Source organism: Pristiophorus japonicus, chromosome 14 (genome assembly GCF_044704955.1).
Source record: "Pristiophorus japonicus isolate sPriJap1 chromosome 14, sPriJap1.hap1, whole genome shotgun sequence".
Lineage (NCBI taxonomy): Eukaryota > Metazoa > Chordata > Chondrichthyes > Pristiophoridae > Pristiophorus > Pristiophorus japonicus.
This window is the reverse complement of record NC_091990.1, coordinates 55684572-55705453: the sequence shown is the minus strand read 5'-3', so window position 1 is coordinate 55705453 and position 20882 is coordinate 55684572. Positions and strand designations below refer to the sequence as shown.

Genomic DNA, 20882 nt, shown 5'->3' with positions numbered 1-20882 from the left:
CGAGTCACTCTGGCCATCGTACAAGTTGTTTAACTTAGCCTTAGAGCCGCAAACTGACAGCTCGAGGGGGTACGCTCACGGCCCTGGGGTACACTTCAAGGACAAGTTGTGTGAACTAGGGGCTCTTCGGGGACATTGTTTGCCTGGGGACACAGCACATCATCCAGGAACTGTCCCCGGAAAACGGCGATGAATGGTCACACTAATGTGCTGCCTGGAACCTCAAAATTGCCCTTATGAATTGGTGAAAAAGAAATGAGTTGAGTTGTGTGTCGAATATGGTTTTTGTTTCGTTGTACGTCAGCAGGGCATGAAGGATAGGCCTGAGGACTGAAGGATCTCTCTCAACTATCTCACCCTTCAATCCAACCACTGAATTATTTCTTCAGCATTATTGCCTAAACATCAAGTAAATAACACCCTATAACATATTTGTGCCCTTGGCTGGAGCCTTGGGCTTTTTACCCCGATAATGTACTTTCAACAGTGAGTACCATTGCTTGACACTGAATTGCAACACAGCAGTCACTGGGGATGCCTGATGGGACTTGCGCTACCTCAGCTTCTACTTGGCACAAAGGGACAAGCTTGTGGACCACAACCTTGAACATTATCATTAATTGGATGGTGCACCTTCCTTGAAAACTTACCTACCATCCCCCAAACCAGAAGTGTCTTAATTGCGTTTGAAGTCCATTCACTACAGAAAATATTTGTAACAATTAGTGGGCAGCTTCTGGGAAAAGTAAACGTTGTGATTTTTGGGGGGGGGGGAGCGGGGGTTGGATGTGGGCAAGGAGAATGACGAGCACACTATCACTATTAATCAGCAGCTGAACATTGATATGAGCAGACTCCAAGCTAACCCAACTATTGCATTATCTCAATCCAAAAACCTATCCCTAACCTGAACACTACCAGTCGAATGGACTCATGGGATGTGCACATAGCTAAGATGCCACTGAGAGGTCGATATAAGCTTCTCAACTCCAGCACCAGAAACATGATCAAGCACACAGCAACAAACGGTGCAGGGGGGCTGCTAAAGGCATATTCTGTAAACATCATGGATCAGAAAAGGCTTGTGGTAAATTTTATTTAAAAAAACAAAACAAAAGTCGAGTTCAGTTGCGGCTATTTTAGGAGGAGCTTTCGGTCTACATGGTCTTTTACATCAGCCATTGTTCTTTCTCTTTATAAAAGTGTTTGGCCCATTTGTGGGTCAGCTCCAAATACAGGTTGGGCTCGTGTGGCAGATAGTTCAGGTAGGTGTACTGTGCGATCTTCTTTGGTGCCGCCTTCTCTATCTGCGTGCCCTCATGCCACTCATTAAAAGATGTGATGGAGATAATCTCTGGCCTCACCGTGAGCGCAGCATGCAGGGCGGTTTCATAGTACTTTCCGCTGACCCGGTTTCTTGTGTTATGATTGTTCCACGGGCGAATCCTGGTGTCTATGTATCCAGGCCCCACGCTCGGAATGAACATCAGGTTGTTGCTGTCGCAGAAAGTCTTAATGGTCTTCCAGTTTTGATGGGACGATCCAAATGAGAACCCATTGGATGCAAAGTAGGTGTATAATCCATCAAAGCCTGACTCCAGGATGTCCTGCTTATGTTTCTCTTCCACTATCAGCCCAATAAACATGCCATCGTACGCCGTATTGCGGATACTGCGAGATCCTGAGGGTGTGAGGAGGCTGGCCCAGGAAGCTGGGAGTGTCAGGTAGGAGTCATAGATGTAAAACATAGGCAGTAATCTGCCAGTGCTGGTCCTGTACCTGTAAAAGGCAGAATGGGACCCATAGCTACAAAAAGAAAATAATTAGTTATGTGTGAAGTACAGAAATCTTGGACAACAAGCCATTACAGTGTTTAAACGAGTTGAGGAAGGATCGGGCCCACGACAAGGCCTTTGAGAGCCCTGCTAGTCTTGGTCATAGCATGGCCTGTGTGGGTCACCGCTTGTCCTCGCCATCCAAGAGCCAGCATTAGAAACTGCCGGGATAGGGGTTCGGAGCAGATACCGGGGCTGACTTTGGCTTGGTGGTGGTAAGCAGTGTTAAAAGGTAAAGATATCCCACTAAATTGCCCATCATTTCTAAATATCGTTCAGGAAGGTATCTGTTCATTTATCTCTGTTTTTTCATAGTCGCTGAATGGAGGCAGTCTGTGGGCATCCATGTGACCTGTGACATTCCACCCAGGACCTACTCTTATCTTTCATGGTGTCTTTAAAGTTCAATAATATGTTGTTTTATTGGGGCAGTTCTACACTAGGTCTGCCCCTAACTAGCAGTCTTAAAGCATAAAAAGGTAGTAATTATGGGTGATTGGCACCAAGTGTGCAGATACCTCCCTTTAGAAGATTGAATGATTATGGAATAATTTAGCACCTGAACCTCCCTTTTTAGCTTCTACCCACAACTATTAGTTCTCTAGTTTAGTTCCCCCTCCCCTTCCTTCAGCTCTGTTTTACCCAACTCCTGACTCTTCCAATCCAAGGTTACCAACACTCAATAATGTTTGAAGTGGGGTTATCTTTGGTACATGTAATCATGCAGAAAGTTTCCTATGGAAGCATATAATCAGTTCTCAACTTTTTCCATTTTTTTCCCCTCTACCTCCATTTTTAGAAAACCGGTCATGCATTTTGCTTTCCCTCCTTACAATCTTTGTCTCTGGGAACCCATCCTAGTGTCCAGCCTGTGCTTATTGTGCCTGTAGCCCAGGGAGTCGCAGAGGTTTGTTCGCTGCAAGCACTCACTTGTCCACAATGTACTTGATGTTCTCGTGGACCGTGTGGTCGTTGCGTCCTATGTACGGTAAGATGTGAAATGCCACCTAGAAAAAGAAATGGGGCACATAATTAAAGAGGTGAAAGGGCACAGAGTTATTTTACATTAATCCCAAAATGATCCATAGGACAATAGAGGAAGGTTTGCGGGAATAATATCAGTGATATAACAGGACAGTAACCAGTTTTGTTTCATATTAGACAGCAGACTGTTACAGAACAGTAATTTCTGAGGAGTTTGGATAAGAATGTAAGAAATAGGAGCAGGAGTCGGCCATTTGGCCCCTTGAGCCTACTCCGCCATTCAATATCATGGCTGATCTTCTACCTCAACTCCACTTTCCTGCACTCCCCATATCCCTTGATTCCCTTAATAACCAAAAATCTACTGATCTCTGTCTTGAATATACTCAACGACTGAGCCTCCACAACCTTCTGGGGTAGAGAATTCCAAAGATTCACCACCCTCTGAGTGAAGACATTTCTCCTCATCTCAGTCCGAAATGGCCTATTCTGAGACAGTGACCCCCTGGTTCTAGACTCCCCAGCCAGGGGAAACATCCTCCCTGTCAAGCCCTGTAAGAATTTTGTATGTTCCAATGAGATCACCTCTCATTCTTCTAAACCCTAGAGAACATAGGCCTAGTCTACTCAATTTTTCCTCATTGGACAATCCCCCCCCCATTGCAGGAATCAATCTGGTGAACTTTCATTGCACTCCCTCTATGGCAAGTATAATCCTTCCTTGGGTAAGGAGACCAAAACTGTACACACTACTCCAGGTGAGGTCTCACCAGGTCCCTATATAATAGCAATAAGACATCTTTACTCTTATGGTTAAATCATTTTGTAATAAATGCCAACATACCATTTTCTTTCTTAATTGCTTGCTGTACATGCATGTTAACTTTTAGCAATTCATGTACAAGGACACCCAGGTCCCTCTGAACACCAACATTTTCCAATCTCTCATCATTTAAAAAATGCTCTGCTTTTCTATTTTTCCTACTAAAGTAGATAAGTTCACATTTCTCCACATTACATTACATTTGCCATGTTCTTGCCCATTCACTTAGCCTGTCTCTATCCCCTTCAAGCCTCTTTGCATCCTCCTCACAACTTACATTCCCATCTAGCTTTTGTATCATCAACAAACTTGGATATATTACATTTTGTCCCTTCATCCAAATCATTGATTTAGATTGTGAATAGCTGAGGCCCAAGCACTAATCGTTGCAGCACCCCACTAGTTGCAGTCTGCCAACCCAAAAATGACTCCTTTGTTCTTGCTCTCTGTTTTCAATCCGTTAATCAATCCTCAATCCATGTTGCTCTATTACCCCAAACCCATGAGCTATAATTTTGTTTAATAACCTCTTGTGTGGCACCTTATCGAATGCCTTCTGAAAATCCAAATGCACCACATCTACTGCTTCCCCCTTATCCTGCTAGTTACAACCTCAAAAAACTCTTAACAGATTCATCAAATATGATCTCTCTTTCATAAATCTGTGTTGACTCTGCCCAATCCTATTAATATTTTCTATGTGCCCTGTTACCACGTCCTTAATAATAGAATGTAGCAAGCCAAAGCTGCAGTGAACTCAAACAATCTTCATTTTCTACAGCGTCTGTGCATGTTCATCTGTCATCTGTGTTGCAAGTAACTGAACAAATTAGATTTGGTTTTGCTCCTGGAGTGGTTTAGCAAGCAGACACAGAATGTGGGATAGTACTGACCTGTATACAGCAGCAAGATTCCATCCTTCTGTGCTGAGTGAACTGATTTTAGCTGGGCTGCAGTCGTGGTCCCTGCAATTGACCTTAGTACCCCTCTAGAGAGGGGTCCCCTCTCCTGATTGCTGTCCAGTGACCCATCCTAGAATGGATGGTGTCAGCCTTGGTTCACTGGTAGTACTCTCGTCTTGAGTCAGAAGGTCATGGGTTCAAGCTCCCACACCAAAAGCTTGAATACCAAATCTACAGAATACTACCAGTGAGCCAAGGCTGGCACCATCCATTCTAGCATGGGTCACTGGACAGCAATCAGGAGCAGGGACTCCTCTCTAGAGGGGTGCTAAGGTCAATTGCCATACTGAGGGAGTGCTGCACTGGTGGGGGTGCTGTCTTTCAGATGAGACATTAAACTCAGGCCCCATCTGCCCTCTCAGGTGCATATAAAAGACCCTTAAATGGAACTGAGCAAGCTCCAGAAGATGGCAGTAATGGGTAGCAGTAATTAAACCCTCCACTTACCTCCGAGAACTTGAGATGCCCTTGAATCTCGGGAACTTGTCCAGCTTTCATCTGACTGCGGCGAATCAATATTTACTGCAAACTTTGGTAATCTATTCGACGTTAACAGCACTGTGAAAGGGAATATTTCCTGGCATCTAACCTTTGGTTTCACATTTATAGTAATGATCTATAGTTCTCCCTTCCTGATCCAGCTCAGATAACCAATCTGTCCAAACACAATCTATTTCTATTAATTTAAAATGTTGAATCATATCAGCTTGAAGTTTAAGCTTCTCAGATTGAAAAAAGGCCCAGTTTAATTCTTTTTAAATTTATTCATTCATGGGATGTGGGAATCGCTGGCAAGGTCAGCATTGCCCATCCAGAAATGTCCTTTAGAAGGTGGTGATGAGCCGCCGCCTTGAATCGCTGCGGTCCGTGAGGTGAAGGTACTCACAAAGTGCTGTTAGGGAAGGAGTTCCAGGATTTTAACCCAGCGACGATGAAGGAACAATGATATATTTCCAAGTCAGAATCATGCGTGACTTGGAAGGGAACTTGGAGGTAGTGGTATTCCTATGCACCCACTGCACTTGTCTTTCTAGGTAGTAGAGGCCGTGGGTTTGGGAGGTGCTGTCGAAGAAGCACTGCTACAGTGCATCTTGTAGATGGTACACACTGCAGCCACAGTGTGCCAGTGGTGGAGGGAGTGAATGTTTAAGGTGGTAGATAGGGTGCCAATCAGACGGGTTACTTTGTCCTGATGGTGCTGAGCTTCTGGAGCTGCACTCATATCTAGCAGCACTGTGTTATAAGGGGTCTGTGTAAACATTGAATTTGGTGTTTTGTGATTGATTCATGGATTTGGGGCTGGATTTTGCAGTAGAAATAACGGTGAGGCTGAAGCGCCCACCATTATTTACGTGACAATCAAAAGCAACTGCAGACGACCGCACATGCGCTGTTAGATGCGTAAATCAGGAAGTTGCTGTCAGAGATGCAAAGTTGCTCCAAAAGCTTCCCGAAAACAGCCAAGAACAAAATCCGGCCCAATATGGTGTAATGTAACTGCAAGTCTTTTCATTCTTTCATTCTCTTCCTTCCTGCAGGCTTTTAAAACTGTGGGTAATTTTGACTTTGGGTGATAGTGTAAAACGGGTGCTATCGATTCAGCCGCCCATAAGATTCTGAGGGGGGTGACAGGGTAGGTGCTGAGGGGTTGTTTCCCCTGGCTGGAGAGTCTCAAACTAGAGGGCACAGATTCAGGATAAAGGGTCGGCCATTTAAGATTGAAATGAGCAGGAATTTCTTCACTCAGAGGATTGTGAGTCTTTGAGCATCCACAGCCCTTTTGGGATAGAGAACTCCAATCATTCACTGTATTCAAGATTTTTTGACTCTAGGGGAATAAAGGGATATGGGGATAGTGCAGGAAAGTGGAGTTGAGGTCGATGATCAGCCATGATCTTATTGAATGGCGGAGCAGGCTCGAAGGGCCATCTGGCCTACTCCTCCTAATTCTCTCCCAATTTTCATTTCCATTGAAGACAGACGAATATCTGAAAATGATGGCCAGGAAAAGACCAACTGGTCCATCAAGCCTGCCCCACACTCGTGATGCTTGGAGCATCCTGACTAGACACATTCTACCTCTTCCCCCCAACCAGGAAGTCTCCTGGGAGATGCAAAAGAACAGACCCCCCCCCCCCCAAATCAGGGCCAATAAGGGGAAAAGAATATGGAAAATTCCTTTCCGACCCCCTCAGACGATTGAGACCAGATGGAGATCACGCGGACCAAGTGTAGTATACCGGGGGGAAAGACGATATTGCCCATTTTACACCCAGATCATTACCTCCAATCACTGCTCCTTGATACTCTGTTGGCACCCCTATTCTTTTCAGCTTTAATGGTATCTAACACTACACAATGGCCCTCTAGCATACCTAGGTATGAAAGTAGTTCAAAGCACTGACATCCCTCACCTTGTGTGCAAAACTTTCTAAATCACGAGGCAAGTCGATCATGTATCCACACAAACAGGGTGGTGATAACCTGACGCACCCATTGTGAAGATTTGACAGCCAGAGACAGTAATTGTGAGACTGTTTCTGTGTTCTGTTTTGAGACCCCTGTATGTGCCCTGTTATTTCAGTACCTCATGAGCCCAATGTTTCACCCTATAAATGTAATTTACAAAATCTCAAAACTAAAATAACTTATTTATAATATGGGAATAACTCATAATGCACAATAATGAATCTAAATACCCAATTACTTGCTTTCCTTCTGTCCTTGACGTGCTTATTTTTCATCTTTTTTAATTGTTGTCGGGAGATATTGATTAGAATGAGAGCACGTCAGCAGTTAAGTACACTTTAGTTTATGTATATTGATCGGTTTGTCCTTGTAATCCTCTAAGTGTGCAGGAAGTCCAGATTTAAAGACTGAAGGAAGATTGGCAACTCAGTGGTGTGGTGAACTGGAACATTATCCTTTCATTTCTGAGAGCAGGGTTCAAATGCAGGGCGGATCAATGGGATAATGACTGCCCTCTCTGCTCCTGTGAAGATCGTGCAGTAAATAAATCTACAGAGTGACTATTTGCACTAGTATTTTGTGTGTCCTTCTGTGCATGCACACATTGTCTGGTGTCTGAAGTCAGAATGGCTCAAATTACACTTTGCAAAGTCACTCAGAACTTGGGCTGGGCAGTTCCAATTACATATTCCAGAGAAGCTTCTGGGTGTGGCTGGTCCCCTTTGAGGATAAATCAGTAATCAGGTCATGTGAGCCCATCAGAGATAATCAGAGCTTTGTGCTAGTGCAAATAGCTGCGTCCATAAATCTGCAGTGATCTGAACCTTTGTTTCTTTCAGGTCAGAGTTTGTTGTGCAAAACTGTCTGTAGATTGGCATTAAGTTAGTCTCACTCAGAGAATATAAGGATAGCTGGTGGAGAAAACAGAATTGGCACATGGGTACAATGGGGGTTGCTCTCCTGATGTGGAGGAGGTTAAGGAAGTTGGGGTATATTTGGCATGGTGCTTGTAACTTTTCTGCTCAGATAAAACAACACAGTTTAATCAAAATAGTGAGCTCCTTAAATTAGCATGGTTTACCTGAATCCCTGGCAAGAGGAGAATAAGCCTTACTTCTGAACCTTGACATGAGATTCCGAAATACACTTGTCACCAATTTTTTGTGTCAGTAATTAGCAAAATTGCGTACAAAACTTTCTAAATCATGAGGCAAACCGATCAGATTTCCACAAAAACAAGGTGATGATAACCTGATGCACCCAGTGTGAAGATTTGACAGCGTCAGTCAGAGACAGTTATTGTGAGGCTGTCTCCATGTTCTCTTTTGGGACCCCCTGTTATTTCATTATCTCAAGCCCAATGTTGTCACCCTCTAAATGTAATTTACAGAACCTCAAAACTAAAATAACCCTCTATTTACAATTAAATATGGGAATAACTCAATGCACAACAATGAAATTAAACACACAATTACTTGCTTTCCTTCTGCCCTTGTTAACAATGATTATCTATGCTGCAGTTCGGTATATGTTCTTAATGACATTTCTATTTCGATTGAGCCTAAATTGGACTCTGGATTTATTCAATCAATCTGATTTGGTCTCCATTTAGGTAAGTTCAGATGTATCTTCCAATCTTCTGCAACATCATGACCAGATCAGCACAGCTTCAATTTGCTACTAACCTGACTTACAAGTGCTTTACATTGACACGAGATGCGAAAGAAGGGGATATTGCAGGCAGGTGAGGTGGACAAGCATTTTCACATGAGGTTGAGTTTTGTTACTTGTAAGTTACAGTCAGTGCCTCTTTTTTAAAAAAAAATTGGAGATAAAGAACCAAGGCCCACATTATAGGGCTGAAAGGACTAAAAGAGATGAAGTCATAGTGATTGAGTGATCAGAGAGGAGAACATTCGGCAAAGACCCAAGGAAGCATGGAGAGGGACCAAAAGAAAGGTCAAATCAGTGAGATAGAGGGGGAACGTTGACTGACCAGTGGGTCGCACTCTCGCCTCGGAGGCAGAAGGTTGTGGGTTCAAGTCCCAATCCAGGGACTTGAGCACAAAACAAATCTAGGCTGACACTCCAGTGGAGTGTTGAGGGAGCGCTGCTCTGTTGGAGGTGCCGTCTTCCGGATGAGATGTTAAACTGAGGCCCTGTCTGCTCTCTCAAGTGGACGTAAAAGATCCCATGGCATTATTCCAAAGAAGAGCAGTGGTGTTATCCCTGGTGTCCTGGCCGATATTTATCCCTCAATCAACATAACAAAAAAAGATTATCTGGTCATTATCCCATCGCTGTTTGTGGGAGCTTGCTGTGTGCAAATTGGCTGCCGCATTTCCCACATTACAACAGTGACTACACTCCAAAAGTACTTCATTTGCTGTAAAGCGCTTTGAGACGTCTGGTGGTCGTGAAAGGTGCTATATAAATTCAAGTCTGTCTTTGTCTTTTTAAGTAAGGACATTGGAACATCCTTGTGGGTCTTAATGTCTGAGAGGTGGAAGTAGTCCAGACCCAATTAGGTCTGCTGCCTATTAATATTAACTTGGAAAGATATATAACACATCGATTCTGCTGGTTTCCTTTTAGTTCCCTTCTGAAGATGCCGTGTTGGTTGTGTGGTGTATGACATTCTCTGTGTCTCACTCCGAGTGCTGTTCAACAGATTTCTGAAGGCTTGGCATCCTAATTTTTACAATTTCTATACTCTGAGGTGCCGACACTGTCCCCCCTCTCCACAACGGATGGAGGTGGAACCTTGTCACGGGTCCAATCCAACATTTATTTATGATGTCTCATTAATTACTGCCTCAATGACTCATTACATTCTACAATCTTATTAATGGCACAGTAAAAACCAATTCAAACAACGAACTGCTTATTCCTCTCAAACCAGAGGCAGCTTTCAAAATCATTTTCCTTAACAGACGTGTTATATATCTGTGAATTTGCTTCAGTTTTTAAATTGCAAACAATTCTAGGAATGAGACACGATGTGTACAGGGAGGTGAGAGGAGTGCTTTATTTTTAGTAGATGATGCAGTCAGTGTATTTTTTAAATAATAATTGATTTTCCCTTTCTTGGGTTTCTCTGCACTGTTGTTGGCTAAGACTAGGTGTGGCAGACTGCTCTGAGGCCCTCAACTAATGCTGCTCCAAAACGTAGTGCTGGCAGAATGCAAGAACAGATTAATGTATTTGGTTCTCCATTCCCACCAGGAAAGAGAGGGCGTGGCAGGGAGTGCATCTGTCAGCCTCCGAGTCAAAAGGTTGTGGGTTGAAGTCCCACCGCGGAGACTTGAGCACAAAAACCTAGTGCAGTACTGACTGGGTGCTGCACTGTCGGAGGTGCCGTCTTTCAGATGAGACAACAAACAGAGGCCCTGTCCGCCCTCAGGTGGAGGTAAAAGATCCCATGGCACTATTTCAAAGAAAAGCAGGGGAATTCTATCTGGTGTCCTGGTCAATAGTTATCCCTCAACCAACATCACTTTAAAAAAAAAACAGATTATCTGGTCATTATCACGTCAGTTTGTGGGATCTTGCTGTGCGTACATTGGCTGCCGCATTTCCTACATTCCATTTCAAAAGCACTTTATTGGCTGCAAAGTGCTTTGGGACGGCCCGAGGCAGTGTATAAATGCAAGTCTCTTTATTTAAAAAAGATAGATTCAGTACATGCTTTAAAGGATGCAGATGCAGCCACACCACACCCCACCCCAACCCATCCCGGGAATGCTGCACGCTTCAGCTCGTTAACTGTTGTGCAGTAATGAGCGCTTGTACTAGTTCTGAGGAACCGGTAAATCGAGGCAGTGAGCCGAGTGTGTCCAGCAGCAACGCATTCACTGCGGCAATGGAGAATGGGCCGCGGCACATTTTACGGGCATGTCCCAGTGACTTAAAAACTGCGCTCCAACAGACTGACTACAGCGACTCCATATCAGAGTTGTGTGGAGGAGCAATGAAGGGGAACACGAATATTAATAAATCAGAGATGCCCATTGAATTATGCGTGTGTTGGAAAGAAAATACTCCCCCCACAAATTGTTTTAAACAAAGGAATTCTTATTTATTGAGTGTGAGAGGCTCTCTATGTGCCCTACATTTGGATGGGAGGTGTTCCCAGTTATAGGGTACAGCAACTACGTTACATTAGCTAATTAAAATGGAGGTTGCTGGGAGCTTGTTTTAAGTGTAATGCAGGCTAAGTTCAGGGGAGAACGCCTCATTAAGTAGGAACACTTATCCATCAGCCGCATCTTCGTGGAACTCATTCCCGGGCTGTCAGAATAATAAATATGAACGCAGGATAGGCCCAGCGGGAGCAATAGAGTTTCGCGTCTAATTACAGCCTGGAAAATTAATTAAAAGCTTTAATCAGCCACAGCGCATTGCCCTTACCTTAGTGAAAAAAAGAACATTTCAGAGCTTCATCTAGCATACATTACCTTTTAAAAATAAAAGGGAATACTAATGACTACAGTGTAGTTAGTGATATTTAACATCCATGAGGCTATGGAAGTTCTTACACTGCATAGATAGATTGTGTGCTCTCCATGTGCACTGAAATCTCGATTCTTTTAGACCTCCTGGCGTCGCTGACTCTTGCTGGGGTACATTCCTTTCAGAAATGGTTTCCCACTGGTACCTTGTGCAAAACTGACACTTTTCATGTGTGGCCCTTGACCGTGAAGCACCAGCGAGCTATTCAGCCATAGGAGGAACCACAGCTGAACCCAGTCGTACTCTCGCCCTAACTCACCTGCACTTTCCAGCAGCAGTCACTGGATACCCATCGACAGTGGGAGACCTACTTGTCCTTGTGGGACTTCTACTCTATATGGTCACAAAGATGCAGTCGAGCCTCTACAGCAACAGCAACTTGCATTTATATAGCGCCTTTAACATAGTAAAACAAAACAGTGCTTCACAGGAATTGCACAAAAATTGACACAGCCATACAAGGAGATATTAGGACAGGTGACCAAAAGCTTGGTCAAAGAGTTAGGTTTTAAGGAGCGTCTTAATGGAGAAGAGGGAGGCAGAGGGTTTTAGGGAGGGAATTCCAGAGCTTCGGGTCCAGGCAGCTAAAGGCAGGGCTGCCATTGGTGGGACGATTAAAATCAGGGATGCACAAGAGGGCAGAATTGGAGGAACGCAGAGTTCTTGGAGGGTTGCAGGGCTGGAGGAGATTGCAGAGATACGGAGGGGGATGGTGAGGCCATGGAGGGATTTGAAAACAAAGATGAGAATTAAACTTCAAATGCTTGGGTGTAGTAATGAAATTAAACACTGCAGGAGGAAACCAGAGCAGCAGGCCTGGAGTGCATTGTAATAAAAGCTTCCCATGACATCCAAATGACCTGTTTATGAACCTACAGATGCATTATTGTTTAATTACAAGTTGATATGTTGCAACAGGGCAGATCTCCAGTGACTGCAGACATCTGCAGACCGATTGATGATTTTGAAGCTATTGGTTGGGTTGTACATTAAGCCACAGTGTGACTAATGCACGATTCATCACTATTGAGTTAGAGCACAGTAAACGATAACGAGATGTCGCTTGGCGGTCTTCTCGTCAGTGGAATTATTGCAATCACAATTCAACTTGCATTAAAATCAAAATGAGCTTAACCAAAACCGCACCCTGTTACCATCGTTTTATCTCCTTATATAATTAGATCGCCTGGTGAAATCAATACACTTTATTTCAGGAAGTAGTTACGTGTGCAAACTGAAGAAAACTTATTTTTGTTACATTGATTCAGATCCCCAGGAACCAGGCACCAGTTCGGACAGGTTCTTTTTGACCTTTGCTGCATGACGCCTTTTAGCTATGGGTATCTGGTGAGGGTCAGGGTCGGGCTCAGCTGTGATCCCTGCTCCCCAGGGTCAGGTAACCCGCCGACACTCTGTGTCTCGGCTTGCGGGAGGTATGGCCACTTACGCAGCTTAACTGATGATCCTGGGACCAAACAGGAGCACTAAAAAGGAGAACTTACATTTATGTAGAGCCTTGTCACATTTCTGGGACACCTCAAAGTGCTTCACAGCCAATGAATCTCTCCTAAAAAGTGCAGTCACTATTGTTATGTAGGCAATTAAGACCATACCAAGATCCCTCAAACTGCAAATGAGATGAATGACTCATTAATCTGATTACTTTTTGGATGGTGTTGTTTGAGGGAATACCAGGTCACTGGGATAGCTCTCTGCTCTTCTTTAAATAAAGCCTCAGGAGCTTTTACATCTACCTGGTCAGGCAGACCCAATTGAACATCTCATGATGAAAGTTAGCACCTCCGACACTGCAGCACTCAAGAACATAAGAAATAGGAGCAGGAGTAGGCCAGAAATTCCTCCGCAGCTCAGTTTTAAATGGGCGGCCCCTTATTCTAAGATTATGCCCCTTAGTTCTAGTCTCCCCCATCAGTGGAAACATCCTCTCTGCATCCACCTTGTCGAGCCCCCTCATAATCTTATATGTTTCGATAAGATCACCTCTCATTCTTCTGAATTCTAATGAGTAGAGACAGTATCAGTCTAGATTATGATGCCAAGTTCTATGGTTGGGGCCTGAATCCACAGTTTTCTGACTCAGAGGTAAGATGTCTGCAGTATTCGATCACTGAATCTGTTGACTGCGACAGATAGTTCCAAGTCTTTTTGAGCATTCCCATTCATCTAAAAACTGCTTGTGCTGGCTTTGACATCAATTTGATCCAACATAGCCAAGGAGCTGGGCGTAACTAGAGTCAGCTTGGATGTCAGCTACCCCTTACTCTTTGGTCATTCCTGGGTTACCTTTACTTTTCTCTTTCTGAGAGGAGAGATTACTAGCTTCCAGGCTTTCTGCAACCAAGAGGTGTGAGGTATCAGTTATGGGTAAGTTCTCTCCCTGTGAAGAAGCAGTTGCCAGTTCCACTCAGCAATGGTATGGCCAATGTATGCAAGTCCATGTAGAGGATTCTGGGTGCATCCAGGCCATATTGCTTTCATATAATTTCTGTCCCCACCCGACCATATATTTCCCCTAATGCAGGACCATGTCACTCAGGATTTAGATCCATTTTTGAGTACATGTGCATTGGACACTGGAGTTTTATTCATGCTGTTTCATTGCCCCCAACACTATTACAAAACACCATCCCAAACTCAGTATTAGAAGCCTTTTGCACCGCTTACTAAGTGAAGGATCAAATGAATACAGCAACAACGTGCATTTATGTCGTACCTTTATATGTAGAAAAATGTTCCAAAATGTTTCACAGGTGTGAAGAAAGATGCGAGTCATTGGCAGGGAAGGGATGGGGTCGAAATTGGGGAGGGGATGGGGTTGGTGGCGTGTGAGGGGGTGAAGCCACTGGTGGGGTCAGGGGGCGGGGTCGGTGTTGGGAAGGGGGTGAAGCCAGTCGTAGGGTCAGGGGCAGGGTCAGTGGAGGGGAGGGGGTGCGGTCGGTGCTGGGGAGGGGTGAAGTCAGTGGCGGGGGTGGTGGGGTCGGTGGTGAGGAGGGGTGGGGGTCATTGGAGGGGAGGGGGTGGAGTCGGTGTTGGGGAGGAGGTGAAGCAATTGGTGGGGTGGTAGGGTCAGTGGAGGGGAGGGGGTGGGGTCAGTGTTGGGGAGGGGGTGGTCAGTGGTGGGGGTGGTGGGGTTGGTGGTGAGGAGGGGTAGGGGTCAGTGGTGGGGTTAGGGGCGGGGAGTGAAATTGGTGGCTTTGGTCTTCCCAATGTTTAACTGGAGGAAATTACAACTCATTCAAAACCAGATGTTGGATAAACAGTCAGACCAAACAGAGGCAGTGGAAGTGCTTTTGGAAGCTAACTCCCATGTCTGTGGATGATGCCACCAAGGGGTAACATGTAGATGAGGAAGGGAAGGAGGCCAAGACTGAATCCTTAAGGGACTCTCGAATTGACAGTATTGGGTGGGGAAAAGCCTGTGTTGGAGATGCTGTGGCTATGATTAGTTAGCTGAGACCAGAACCTAGGGCAGCCCCATTGAGCTGGACAAGTGGAGAGTGTTGGCAGATGGAGCGATTGGCCATGTTGAAGGCTGCAGAGAAGTCAAGGAGGATGAAGTAGGATAGTTATATAGAATGTCATTTGTGACTTTAGTGCTCCTCTGACCCCTCAAAAATCTTCCCACCTGATACCCCTCTCTCCATGACCCCTCCCACAGAATTGCCTCCCTCTTTAAAGACATAGTTGATCTGTAAATTGGCTCCACGGAGCAGTCGCTGGATTTCCTGCGCCTTCCATTGGGCAGCGCCTGTCGGTGCACATTCAGCATTGGCAGCTTGCTGTGCATATTAAAATGAGGCTCAACCACGACATCATTGGGCGGACTGAACGCTCTGCCCAATGCCCGCTTGATGAATGCTGGATACCAAAACAGATCACTTTGGTATCTAATAGCCCCCTCCCCCCAATGCAATTCCTTGAATAAAGAGGGCAGTTCAGAGCCCATAATTCCCATTCATAGTATCACTGCCGCTGAACTTCATTCAGCCTTCAAAAGGAAATGTAATTGTCCCATTGCTCTGGCTTCAGAGGAGCACACCCTACGATAACAGTATAAGATTTCCACTTTCTACAGCAGCTGTCCTTATCACCACTCTGAGCCCAACGATATAGCACTATATGATCGGCAATCTGGCCCTTATGGAAAGGCAAAAAATTGGATTGGGGCTTCCCAAAGTCATTCATTTATCCTCTTACGGAGGCTGGTGGAGAGCAATGACTTTCATCTCATCAGGCCGTAAGGGATTCAACTTCCTGAGGTGAAAGGGCAGTGCTTTAGCCCACTGTACAATGAAATAGGGCTTTTCATTCCACAGTGGAAAGTCATTCATTCAGATTACAAATCTGAACAGGTTTAGCCTCTTATTGGAAACATATTTTATGTGTCAGGAGAAACAATGAGATGATGCAGCATATGCACAATGGATCAAACAGTTATATTGTTTTAGTTACTCTGCTTCATTCAGCCAATTACTCAAGTACAAATCATTATTATATCAGGAGGCAGAGAACCCACTAATTCCTCTCACGAGCTGGTGAGGAGGAGAACGACATTGAATTACAAAAGGAATATGTAATTATAATTATGTAATACAAAAATGTCCAATTCTGGGTAACACGCTTTAGGAAGGATGTCAAGGCCTTGGAAAGGATTTACTAGAATGGTACCAGGGATGAGGGACCCAAGTCATTTGTAGAGACTAGAATAGTTGGAATTGTTCTCCTTAGAACAGAGAAGGTTAAGGGGAGGATTAACAGAGGTGCTCAAACTGATGAGAGGTTTTATAGAGTATCTCGAGAGAAACTGTTCCCATTGTCAGGAGGGTCGGTAACCAGAGGACATAGATTTAAGATAATTGGAAAAAGATCCAGAGGGAAGAGGAGGAGAATGTTTTTATGCAGCAAGTTTTTATGATCTGGAATAGATTGCCTGAAAGGGTGGTGGAAGCAGATACAATAGCAACTATCAAAAGGGAATTGGATAATATTTGAAGGGGGAAAATTGGCAGGGTTATGGGGAAAGGGCCAGGGGAGTGGGACTAATTGGATAATTCTTTCAAAAAGCTGGGACAGGCACAATGGGCCGAGTGGCCTCCTTCTGTGCTGCAAGAATCTATTATTCTATGAATAAGAAACGCCAGCACAACCCTATGTTGATGTTTGATATCCATCAATATTACCACAGGCCACAAATTGCGCAGTCTCTAAAGATTAAATGAAGCAAAAACATCATTCTGTAATCCAGCAACACCTGGGAAACTTAGCAACTTGTGTCTTGCATGCCCAAGATTTTCGCAGATTCCCATTCCTGTGAGCACCGCTCCCCACTGGGAACGTTTGACCACGCAATCATCCCTGACATGGTTACCCGATATCCATATGCAGATAATGTTTCTGTTTTGGGTGCAATCAGGAAATTGCGTACAAAGTTGCGCTGGTTACGTTACTGTTCATGTTTCCGACAAAATTAATTTGCATAATCACGAATGTAAAATCTTCAATTAACCAGCGCAAATCGGGCAGTGTAATAAATCGTAATCATTCCTTTTCTTTCCATGAAAATGAATTCCATGATGTATCAGCGAGTGGTAACATGTTATTAGTACAGCTGAAAATGGATTTTTAGTAAGGGAGGCCAGTCCCCTGCCTGTGAGTAACCCAAATTAAAATCACTGAAAATGACTTAAAAATACTATACTGAACCATTTACTCATTTCAGTGGTGTACACTAGTCAGGTTCTTAGTAAATTATGGGCCTGAAATCCCGGCTGATCTGATCATGGACTCAGCTCCACTTCCACGCCGACTCCCCATAAACCCCTTATTCCCTTATCGGTTAAGAAACTGTCTATCTCGGTCTTAAATTTATTCAAATGTCCCAGCTTCCACAGCTCTGAGGCAGCAAATTCCACAGATTTACAACCCTCAGAAGAAATTCCTCCTCATCTCAGTTTTAAATGGGCAGCCCCTTATTCTAAGATTATGCCCCCTAGTTCTAGTCTCCTCCATCAGTGGAAACATCCTCTCTGTCTCCATCTTGTCAAGCCCCCTCATAATCTTATACGTTCCGATAAGATCACCTCTCAATCTTCTGAATTCCAATGAGTAGAGGCCCAACCTACTCAACCTTTCCTCATAAGTCAACCCCCTCATTTCCGGAATCAACCGAGTGAACCTTCTCTGAACTGCCTCCAAAGTATATCCTTTCGTAAATATGGAAACCAAAACTGCAAATTTGTTTAAAATTTATTTTTCATTAGATTTCATCTTCCTCATAGCTCATACCTTTCACGCTTGGGAAACTTTCTAATCGCTCCCCTCCACACCCTCTCCAATCCATGAATCTTTTACTATAGGAGTATAACCAAGGTGTATTTGCATAATATGGTAACCATGGATACTGTCCATACTAGAGCAAAATATCAGTGATTCAATTCGATCAAGCTGAAGGAAAGCACCTTGAATTATTGACTGAAATGGTGTGTGCGCGAGAGACGGAGAGAGAAGGAGAGACGAGAATGGACACGGAGCAATGCAATCACACTGAGTGTAGGTTATGAAGAGCAAATGAGAGTGCAAGCTCCCAAGTGAGAACAAGCGACTCAACAGATACAAAATAAAACAGAAAGGAGAGAGGAAGTGCTCATGGAAGAAAGGGAGAAGGGGCAGGAAGTATAGAACCAGACAGTTACAGAAGGAGGCTGTGCCGGCATTTTGCTGGAGCAATCGAAAGCTAACCCTACTGTCCTGCTCTTTCTCCATTGTCCTGTATAGAAACATAGAAAATAGGTGCAGGAATAGGCCATTCGGCCCTTCGGCCCTTCTAGCCTGCACCACCATTCAATGAGTTCATGGCTGAACATGCAACTTCAGTACCCCATTCCTGCTTTCTCACCATACCCCTTGATCCCCCTTGTAGAAAGGACTTCATCTAACTCCTTTTTGAATATATTTAGTGAATTGGCCTCAACAACTTTCTGTGGTAGAGAATTCCACAGGTTCAACACTCTCTGGGTGAAGAAGTTTCTCCTCATCTCGGTCCTAAATGGCTTACCCCTTATCCTTAGACTGTGACCCCTGGTTCTGGACTTCCCCAACATTGGGAACATTCTTCCTGCATCTAACCTGTCTGAACCCATCAGAATTTTAAACGTTTCTATGAGGTCCCCTCTCATTCTTCTGAACTCCAGTGAATACAAGCCCAGTTGATCCAGTCTTTCTTGATAGGTCAGTCCCGCCATCCCGGGAATCAGTCTGGTGAACCTTTGCTGCACTCTCTCAATAGCAAGAATGTCCTTCCTCAGGTTAGGAGACCAAAACTGTACACAATACTCCAGGTGTGGCCTCACCAAGGCCCTATACAACTGTAGCAACACTTCCCTGCCCCTGTATTCAAATCCCCTCGCTATGAAGGCCAACATGCCATTTGCTTTCTTAACCGCCTGCTGTACCTGCATGCCAACCTTCAATGACTGATGTACCATGACACCCAGGTCTTGTTGCACCTTCCCTTTTCCTAATCTGTCACCATTCAGATAATAGTCTGTCTCTGTTTTTAACCACCAAAGTGGATAACCTTACATTTATCCACATTATACTTCATCTGCCATGCATTTGCCCACTCACCTAACCTATCCAAGTCACTCTGCAGCCTCATAGCATCATCCTCGCAGCTCACACTGCCACCCAACTTAGTGACATCCGCAAATTTAGAGATACTACATTTAATCCCCTCGTCTAAATCATTAATGTACAGTGTAAACAGTTGGGGCCCCAGCACAGAACCTTGCGGTACCCCACTAGTCACTGCCTGCCATTCTGAAAAGTACCCATTTACTCCTACTCTTTGCTTCCTGTCTGACAACCAGTTCTCAATCCATGTCAGCACACTACCCCCAATCCCATTTGCTTTAACTTTGCACATTAATCTCTTGTGTGGGACCTTGTCAAAAGCCTTCTGAAAGTCCAAATATACCACATCAACTGGTTCTCCCTTGTCCACTCTACTGGAAACATCCTCAAAAAATTCCAGAAGATTTGTCAAACCCATGCTGACTTGGACCCATCATGTCACCTCTTTCCAAATGCGCTGCTATGACATCCTTAATAATTGATTCCATCATTTTACCCACTACTGAGGTCAGGCTGACCGGTCTATAATTCCCTGTTTTCTCCCTCCCTCCTTTTTTAAAAAGTGGGGTTACATTGGCTACCCTCCACTCGATAGGAACTGATCCAGAGTCAATGGAATGTTGGAAAATGACTGTCAATGCATCCGCTATTTCCAAGGCCACCTCCTTAAATACCCTGGGATACAGTCCATCAGGCCCTGGGGATTTATCGGCCTTCAATCCCATCAATTTCCCCAACACAATTTCCCTACTAATAAGGATTTCCCTCAGTTCCTCCTCCTTACTAGACCCTCTGCTCTGCTTCCTCTGCTTCAAATATTATCCATTTTACCCTTAAAAAATGCAGTGATTCCTGATGGAGCTTCCACTGTGATTCCTGACGGAGCTCCTGCTGTGATTCCTGACGGAGCTCCCGCTGTGATCCCTGACTGACTCCCCGCTGTGATTCCTGACTGACTCCCCGCTGTGATTCCTGATGAAGTTCCCGCTGTGATGAAACATGTCTTACTGCTACAGCTCTGTGTACAGAAATGACTCCTTATCTTCTGTCTCGGTGTATTTATGACAATTTTAAATTGCTAACTCTTCATCACTGACTCTCCAACCAGAGCAAACAATCTTTCCCTATTCATCCAACCAAAACCCCTCATAATTAAATTTTAAAACTCAATTAATTCCCCTCTGAGCCTACTCTGCTCCAGGGAAAACAGTCCCATTATCTCAAGTCTCTCTTCATGACTATCGTTCCCCATTCCTGGCATCATTCTGGTGAATCTACGCTGTATGTTCTCTGTGGCTTTATAATGGGACACCCAAAACTGCACACAGTAATCTAACTGTACCGTTATCAAATTTTCATTACTTTGCTCTCGTACCCTATGCTCCAATTTATAAAATCCAAAATGCAATTGTGCCTTTTATAGCTTTAATTACTCATACTTTCAGGAAATTAGGTATTTTCAACCCTTGGGTGCCTCACACACTTTGCAGTCTTTCCGTTGACTGTATTCGCCTATTCCTTGTTTTTCCTCCCAAAATATATTAACTTCCATTTCTCCACAATAATTACAGCTGCGACCTGCCTGCTCATTTAAACCTGCCACCAAACTCATGGTCTACAGGGCTGTAGTGATACCCACCCACC

The 20882-nt window shown here is 44.3% G+C and overlaps 1 protein-coding gene across 1 annotated transcript in view; it reads right to left on the bottom strand.

The window, feature by feature from the left end:
• Positions 1-1078: 1078 nt before the first annotated feature.
• maneal (mannosidase endo-alpha like) overlaps positions 1079-20882 on the bottom strand; it is a 54339-nt gene continuing 34535 nt past the window's right edge. The window contains exons 3-4 of the mRNA XM_070898512.1: positions 2766-2842; positions 1079-1806 (exon numbers count right to left, since the gene is read on the bottom strand). Coding sequence (XP_070754613.1) covers positions 1170-1806; positions 2766-2842 — 714 coding nt within the window. The 3' untranslated portion in view covers positions 1079-1169. The remainder of the gene's footprint in view (positions 1807-2765; positions 2843-20882) is intronic.